Source organism: Mus caroli, unplaced genomic scaffold (genome assembly GCF_978045245.1).
Source record: "Mus caroli unplaced genomic scaffold, Mus_caroli_1 scaffold_8, whole genome shotgun sequence".
NCBI classification, from domain to species: Eukaryota; Metazoa; Chordata; class Mammalia; order Rodentia; family Muridae; genus Mus; species Mus caroli.
This window is the reverse complement of record NW_028227263.1, coordinates 101274980-101283282: the sequence shown is the minus strand read 5'-3', so window position 1 is coordinate 101283282 and position 8303 is coordinate 101274980. Positions and strand designations below refer to the sequence as shown.

The window sequence follows — 8303 nt, the reverse complement described above, 5'->3', positions numbered from 1 at the left end:
TATTACAATTTTAAACAGGTGCAGAACTGAGTCTAGAGCTGGGGAGGTGATGCAGTTGTTAGAGTGATGGCCCAGCACACACAAAGCCTTGGGTTTGCAGGAGCATCAGATGTTCAAGGACATCCTCAGCAACAAAGAGAGTTCAGGGCTAGCCTGGGCTATGTGAAATCCTGTCTCAAAAACCAACGAGAACACAAAGCACTGAATCCAAACACAGACACAAGAGCAACAGAGGAGTTGTAAAGATGAGTCGGTCAGAGTCAGTGTGATGTCCTAGAGTTGGACAAGGTGTCACCCTTGGAATAAACAGGGCAGAGGGGCCACAGTTTCTCTCCGTGTTATTTCTTAAAACTGTGACTGAAATCTACAATGACTTCAAAATAAAGAGTTAGGGAATATGTGCACACCATCACCTGGGTCCAGGGCATCCAATCTGATTGGCCTGGAGTGGGCGTGGCCTTGAAGTAGACAGCTTGGGCTGAGAGATACCATTCTCTTTGACCTGGGGTGGGCATGGCCTTGCTCAGGCCAACCTGGGCGTGCTGGGTTCTTCTGGGTCTGGTATCCCAATACTCCGTCACTTTCTCTGCCAATCCAGTTTAGATTGGACATCATGTGGCCCTTGAGTCTCTGGCATCTCCAGCCACTGCAGGCTCTATGGCTGGCTCCACGGGGGTTGGAAAGGATCCTCATTCAAGCGAGGCCCGACTCATGGGCTAGCCTGTAAAACAGGCCTTTCTGGGCCAGCAGCTGAGCAGGACTGCCACTTTCTGCCACCTGCCCCTCATCCATGACTAGGACTCTGCAAGGAAGACATGGGGCAGTTCTTGTGACAGTAGCTGAGGCTCTTGTCACTGAGAGAGAGCCCAGCTCTACTTTCAATTCACTCCCCCAGATGTCTGACTTCCCAAACTGCTACTGACCCCCACCCCCACCGTCCTGGATGCACGGGTCCTGTGACAAATGCCTTTCCCCAGGGGCTTGGTCATGCTCCCCGCACAGTGGGCACTTTGTGAGCCATCCCAGGACACTTGAACACGTTCCACGTCTTCCCATGCCTCCCTGGCCCTGGGCACCACTGTCAGGAGGGACATCTTACCTGGCACAGTCCATCACGGAGCGCAGGCGGTGAGCGATGAGCAGTACGGTACACTGTGTAAACCAGCGCTCCAGGGCCGCCTGCATCTGCATCTCTGTCCCTGGGTCCACAGAGGCAGTCGCCTCGTCCAGGATGAGGATCTGGGTTTTCCGGAGAAGGGCACGTGCCAGGCACAGGAGCTGCTTCTGGCCCACACTGTGAATAAGCTGCATGGTTAGGCTAAGGCCATGTCATGGGTTAGTACAGGCCTGTCTACAAGCTGGCCCTGGAGACAGCTGCGGATGGAGCCTGTAGGTGTTTTCCCCATCCCACCATGAGGACCCAAGTCTTCAGGGGTGGGACGATTCCATTCCTGTTGCCTTGGTGTAGGTTGACTGTGGCAACTCATTCACACATTCTGGGCCTTGGGATCTCCACTTGTTTTCTTCTTCTTCTCTGTGGGTGCATGTATGTGTACATGTGTGTGGAGGCCAGAGGCTGGCATCAAGTGTCTTCCTCAATCACTCTCTACTTTATCAACAGAGGCGGTTGCTATCACTTTCTCCTTGACCAGGCTGAGTTAGCTAGTCTGCCTAGCTAGCTTGATCCAGGAATCTTCCATCTCGGCATCCTGAGTACTGAGATGATAGGCAGCTGCTTAGCCCACCTGACTCTCTGGGGATTTGAACTCTGGTCTTCCCACTAGCTCCCAGCCCCATCACAACATACTAAGTGTTTAAGTGGATACCAGCCGCAGAAGGTGACTATTGCCCCTTTTGTGTGTCCCTTTATTTGAAACAGGATCTTACCATGTAGCCCTGGCTGGCCTGAAACTCACTGTGTAGACCAGTCCTCACACTTACAGAGATCTGCCTGCCTCTGCCTTCTGAACGCTGGGATTAAAGGTGTGGAACACAGCCTCACTTGGTTTTGTTTTTTTTTGAGACAATGTCTCATCTTATTATGTAGCCCAGGCTGGTCTCAAACTTGAAATCTTCCTAGCTCAGCCCTTGAGAGCTGGGATCACAAGCCTGCACCACCAGGACCAGATGCATAATGATGCTTCCTCCACGTTGCTAACTTCAAACACAGGAAAGGCTAGCGCAGGAGAGCGGCATAGCACTAGCGCATTTCCTCAGGGAGCACAAGGCTCTAGTTAATCATCCTGCACTAGGAAAAAAAGAGTACAATGTATCTCTCCAGCCTCTGTTTATGCTATGTGTAGTTCATCTTTAAAACATTGTGGCAGAAGGCATTACTAGAGATGATGGTTCAGGCTGGAAAATTCCTGCTTTGCAAACATGAAGATCTGGGATCAGATCCCCAACCCACACACAGAAGCTGGTCGTGATGGCACGTGTCTGTAATCCCAGCTCTGGGAAGGCAGAGACAGGAGGAACCCTGGGAACCTTTTGGCCCACCAGCCTAGGAGAAGCAATGAGCACCTGGTTCAGTGAGAGACCCTGCCTCAAGGCATAAGGTGGAGAGCTATAGAGGCCAAGGTTGACCTTTGGTCTACACACACACACACACACACACACACACACACACACACACTTACTTCATGGAAAGAACACACATTATCACTTAGCTACAACAAATCTGAGTTCCAACATCAAGCATAGTATTTTGTAGCAAAACTGAAGGGACTGTGGCAAGGGTGAGCATGGGGGTGTGGCTCTGGCAGGCCTTGCCCTTCCCTCCCATTCCCCCTGCCTTGCTAAAAGTCATAAGCTACATTCCCGAAGCTAGCTATCAAGGTCTATTCTCTTATTTGGTTGCTTCCTCCTTCTGAGACTGACTACCAAGATCCAGCTATCAAAATATTGAAGTGGGCAATCAGAAGCCCCCTTTGACCATCCTAATTAACATGCCCAATCAAAATTAAACACCTCATCCTAATACAGGGTTTCCCCTTATACCTTTATAAACAAACTGCCATTTTCCCATGGGCCATATCTGTCTCCTCTCCACCCAGGGGCAGTCCTTTGTCCCTCTGGGGCTAATACCCCTTCCCTCTTTCCCTCTTCCCTTTCCTCTCTCCCTCATCCTCCAGCCCCTTATCACTGCCTTCTGCCCCTCTGGGGCATATAAATCTCCTTCATGTTGAGAACTTGGTCTTGGGGGTCCTGAGCCAATATGTTTCCTTTCAAAATTGAATACGGAGTAGGATCAAGAGTCTAGGCTAGGTTTCACCATGGGAAAAAGATCATGGCACAGAGATCCCAAGGGTTGGGACTGCAGGAAAGGATCGGGGCCAGTATTAGCAGAAGGGGGCTGTTCCCTGGAGTCTGTGCAGAGCCCAGACTGTCCCTACCCTTGCCCACTTCCTTCTGGCCCTGCCATTGGTGGATGGCCATACCTCAGGTCATCTCCCTGGCCTGCACACTCATATTGCAGCTGGCCAGGCAGGCTGGTCACGAAGGCCTTGAGCTGCACTGTCTCCAGCGCTGCCCAGATGCCTTCATCTGTGTGCTCCTGAAGCAGGTCCAGGTTCATCCGCAGAGAGCCTGGGAACAGGACAGGGTCCTGGCCGGAGGGATGCCGGGGTCAGGACTGGGACATACCATAGCTCCCCACCCCATCTCTCTCCCAGGGTCCTAGGCCTCACCTGAGGGATGATGGTGATTCGGGACCTCAGTGTGTGCAGCCCCACATGGGTGATGGGGACCCCATCGATCCAGATATCACCCTCGGCAGCCTCCTGAAGCCGCAGCAGGCCCCAAGCCAAGGAGGACTTCCCGGCCCCTGTTCTGCCCACGATGCCCACCTGCCAGGTAACGGAAGACTGAGACCCACACAGAGCAGGTCTGCCCCAGCCCTGGGATTCCTGGATACCTATCTGAAAGATTCTTGCCCTGCACAGGACTTGTCTCTGTGCTCACTGTACTGGCTGGTTTTGTGTGTCAACTTGACACAAGCTGGAGTTATCACAGAAAGGAGCTTCAGTTGAGGAAATGCCTCCATGAGATCCAGCCATACCAGTGGGGAGGGCCCATTGTGGGTGGTGCCATCTCTGGGCTGGTAGTCTTGGGTTCTATAAGAAAGCAAACTGAGCAAGCCAGGGGAAGCAAGCCAGTAAGCAGCATTCCTCCATGGCCTCTGCATCAGCTCCTGCTTCCTGCCCTGTGTATGTTCCAGGCCTGACTTCCTTTGGTGATGAACAGCAGTATGGAAGTGTAAGCCAAATAAACCCTTTCTTCCTCAACTTGCTCCTTGGTCATGATGTCTGTGCAGGAATAGAAACCCTGACTAAGACACTCCCCCTCCACTGAGCATGCCCCCTCAACACATCGCTCATCCTTCCATCCCAGCTCCCATCTCCCCTCTTCCCCTGCATCCTGATCTACCTGTGCCTTCTCCTTCCAGCCTCTGGTCTTTCTTCCACCCATCCACCAGTCTGTCCATGTATTCTTTCATTTACTCCCCATCTTTCCTTCAAGTCATTCCCGACACTATCCATGGGTCTCACTCTTGCCTACAGTCCATCCTCTCTCATCTATCCCTTATTCATCCTTCTATGCAGCCCAACACGCCCCTCGTACAGGGAGATCAAGGGAGATCCAGGAAGCCACCCCTAGAGGCAGATCAGGGTGTGTGAGCTGGAATCTAAGAAACCTGGGCAGGGGTCTCAGACTTGGAGTCGGATGCCCACAAGGCAGTAACACGAGGGCTGCCCACCTTCTCTCCTGCATGGATCTTCAGGGACACACCCTGCACAGCCAAGGGCAGCTCTGGTCGGTGTCTGAGCCCAAAGTCCCGGAACTCAATCTGTCCCCCACAAGGCCAGAGAGGCTGGGCTGCACAGGTGGGCAGCCTCCAGGGAGCCTGGGTCAAGGAACAGGTTGAGCACAGGTCAGAGGAGCTGTCCCCCCAAGCTTCTCACAGGTGGTCTGCTTCCCAGAACCTCAGCTTCCTGAGACACCTTTCATTTGGAAACCACTCCAGGTCATTCTAGCACTGTTCTATTGTTGTTTTGGGACAAGGTCTCCGTCTACAGCCCAGGCTAGCGTCTCACATTCCTGTAACACCGACTAACCTCTAACTCATTATTTAACCCAGGCTGTCCTCCAAATCACTGTTTATCCCAGCTACACTGCAACTCTCTAGGTAGCCTAGACTAACCGCTAATTTCTTATGTAGCTACTGCTTGCTTTATATAGCTAAGACTGGCTACTAACCTACTATGTAGCCCTGGCTAGCCCCTAACTTGCTATGTCTCCCAGGCTAACTTCAAACTTTCTACCCAGCATAGCTTCTATTTGGCTTAGACTAGTCTACCTCAAACTCACTACATAGACCAGGCTAGCTTCAACCTAGCAGCAATCCTCCTGCCTCACCTTCAAATGCTGGGGCTTAGTTGTGAATGTTGACGCCAGCTTGATGCCACGTCATTACATCACTCTGTTCCTGTGGCATTGCTGCCATTCCTGAAGTGTCGTGCGCCACTGGTCTGTTCTGGCACACTGCAGCTGTGAGGCTGTCCTGTCCCTCCCTGGCTTGCTGCTTGGTTACGATGTCACTGTATCAGCATTGTTCTCTGCCTCAGTGATGGCCTTGTCCTGTCCTGTGCCCTGCTGCATGGCTGGACTATGCCACTGTAAGGTCATCACGAAGATGAGGGAACACCCCACCCTCTGCTGTTACAGGGACACTGTCACTACTGCTTGGCACTCAGATGAGTGACCCGCCCAGCAGAGCTGGTAAGCAGGGTTTTAACTCTTCACTATTGCTGCCACAATGGCTGTGACTCCAGCCCACAGGGATGTTGCTTTGTGAGAAAGGAGGGGGGCAGGCACCACCCTGGAACCACGGTCCCTCATCCCATCTCCCAATCTTCACCTCTTTGGGGATGCGAGCATAGTCCTGCACGCGCTCCACGGCTACCATGCTGTTCTCCAGATCTGTCCAGCTGCGGACCACCCACTGCAGAGTCTGTGTCACCTGGTATGAGACCACACCTCAGCTGGGCTCCTGTGGGTTCCCATAAGCCCTCCTCTCTACCCAGGTGCCAGGAGAGGCAAAGAAAGAGGGGCTGTGGGAAAAGGGAAGTTGAGGACCTGGGCCCACAGAGGTGGGGCTTGGCTAATAAGACAGTGCATAGAGCAAGCAGGTGACTCTCTCACAAATCTACTGGCACAAAACAGAGAGAGGATCAGAGAGTGTGCCTGGCCTTCCCAGAACCCCCAGCAAGACTTGGGTCTGTGGATTCCATTCAGGCAGCTTCCGCAGAGGGGCTAGGCCTCCCCAGATGTTCACTCTGAGCCTCCAAGCGCCTTGCCAGGACCTATGAGCAGTTCCATGGCTGGCCCTGCCTTGTCTCTACTCCTTCTTCTGGCTCGCCCTCTCCAGCTGTGCCAGCCTGATACAGCTGGGGCAGCTGCCACATGACCCTTTCATGGCTTTTCCTAATGCTGGCTCTGCCCAGAGCACTGACCCTTAAAGGAGATTTGAACAGCAACTTATAAAGCTCTCAGGGCAACAACTTTTTTTTTTTTATCTGATATTGCCTGTGTAGATATGAGAGAGAGAGAGAGAGAGAGAGAGAGAGAGAGAGAGAGAGAGAGAGAGAGAGAATGTATATGAGAGAGGAGAGAATGTATATGTAAGAGTGTGTGAGAGTGTGTAAGCAGTATGTAAGAGAGAGGAGAAGTGTGTGAGTGTGTTTAAGAGTGTGTATAAGCAGTGCGTAAAAAAGGAGAGAGAATGTGTGTATAAGAGAGTGTGTGTATGTGTGCATTTGTGGACAGACACTGTGACCAACACTGCATATTATCAAGAGCTAACAACAGACACACCATTGGAAACTGGCTCTCAACACTCTTCACATGTCTCAGCTAATCTACAGGATGTCTGAAATGGCAGTGCCGGCCCATTATTCAGATGGGCACATAGAGGGTCTTGAGCTACTTGCCTGAGGTCACTCAAAGTTCCCTGACAAGTGTACTTCCCTAGTTCTGGGCAGTAGAGACTCAGGAGTCCTTGGAACTACTCCTGCAGGGGTCCATCCATCTCTGATCTGACCCACCTCCAGCCAGGGGTAAGATGCTGGAGTACCTGGAGGGCAGCGGAGACCGAGAAGCCCACGAGGCCGGCACTTAGGTGAGCCTTGCTCAGCACAGCACATGTAGCAGCCACGAATACCAAGCCATTCCCTAGAAGCTCCAGGTTAGTAGCCAGCCACCTGTGAAGGGAAACCGGGCTCAGCAGGGCCAGCAGGGCCCACTTTAGTGGGCACAGTGTGGACTGGTCATGGTAAATGCTCACCCGCCCCCCAGGTCCTGCAATGGGACCTAACTGCAGGAGGAGGGGTACCACTATTCTGTCTTACCCAATGACTCAGCTACAGGCCTGACACATGCTGGGTATTCCATAGAGCTTCCTGTTTTAGAGAGGTATATTTTCTACCCCTGGTCTAGCCTGTTCCTCACCAGTCACCTCCCTGGTGTGCATGTAACTACATGTACACTTGTGTGTGCAAGCTAGAGGACAATCTCAACTGTCCTTCCTCAGGTGTCACTCGCCATTTATTTATTTATTTATTTATTTATTTATTTATTTATTTATGAGACAGGGTTTCTCTGTGTAGCCCTGGCTGTCCTGGAACTCACTCTGTAGACCAGGCTAGTCTCAAACTCAAGAGATTCACCTGCCTCTGCCTCCTGAGTGCTGGGATTAAAGGTGCAAGGACACCACCCGGCTCTACCAGTGAGATAGGGTCTCTGGCTGGTTTAGAACTTGGCAAGAGAGTTAGGCTGGCTTGCCAGTGAGCCTTGCAAGTGTTGAGACAACAAGCTTATGTCACTATGCCTGGATTCGTTATACAGTGAGCTCTGATGAGCACATCTCTCACCTGCAAGGCAAGCAGCCCTGGCCTGTCTCCTCATTAGGCCACATTCCCATCCTCAAGTGCATTCAGCTCCAACGTGCCCTCTCCGGGGAGCCCACCCTGTGTTTCTGTTTCTCCTCATGCACTGACCTCCATCCCATGATTTTCTTCCCAGCCAAATCATTTAATGTCAGCAACTACTGTCACCACTAAGAGTCCCTGGGCTCCATGGCAACAAGGATCTTGTTTTCTCATCCCTGGCTCTAGTTCCAGTCCATACTTCAGCATGAAGCATGTGCTCAACAAATGCATTTTCAAAGGATGGGCACAGTGTATCTACCTCGCTGCGTCCTGCTCTACCATTCATCCATTCAACAGCTAGCATGCATTATGAGC

General features: G+C 52.1%; 1 protein-coding gene across 2 annotated transcripts in view; it reads right to left on the bottom strand.

Moving 5' to 3' along the window:
- Positions 1–321: 321 nt before the first annotated feature.
- The window catches only part of Abcc6 (ATP binding cassette subfamily C member 6), a 55698-nt gene continuing 47716 nt past the window's right edge, over positions 322–8303 (bottom strand). For both annotated transcript variants that reach the window (XM_029479113.2, XM_021169207.3), the window contains exons 25-31: positions 7136–7262; positions 5921–6022; positions 4760–4906; positions 3690–3848; positions 3441–3607; positions 1100–1294; positions 322–802 (exon numbers count right to left, since the gene is read on the bottom strand). In XM_029479113.2, the coding sequence (XP_029334973.1) occupies positions 694–802; positions 1100–1294; positions 3441–3607; positions 3690–3848; positions 4760–4906; positions 5921–6022; positions 7136–7262 (1006 nt within the window). In that variant the 3' untranslated portion in view covers positions 322–693. The remainder of the gene's footprint in view (positions 803–1099; positions 1295–3440; positions 3608–3689; positions 3849–4759; positions 4907–5920; positions 6023–7135; positions 7263–8303) is intronic.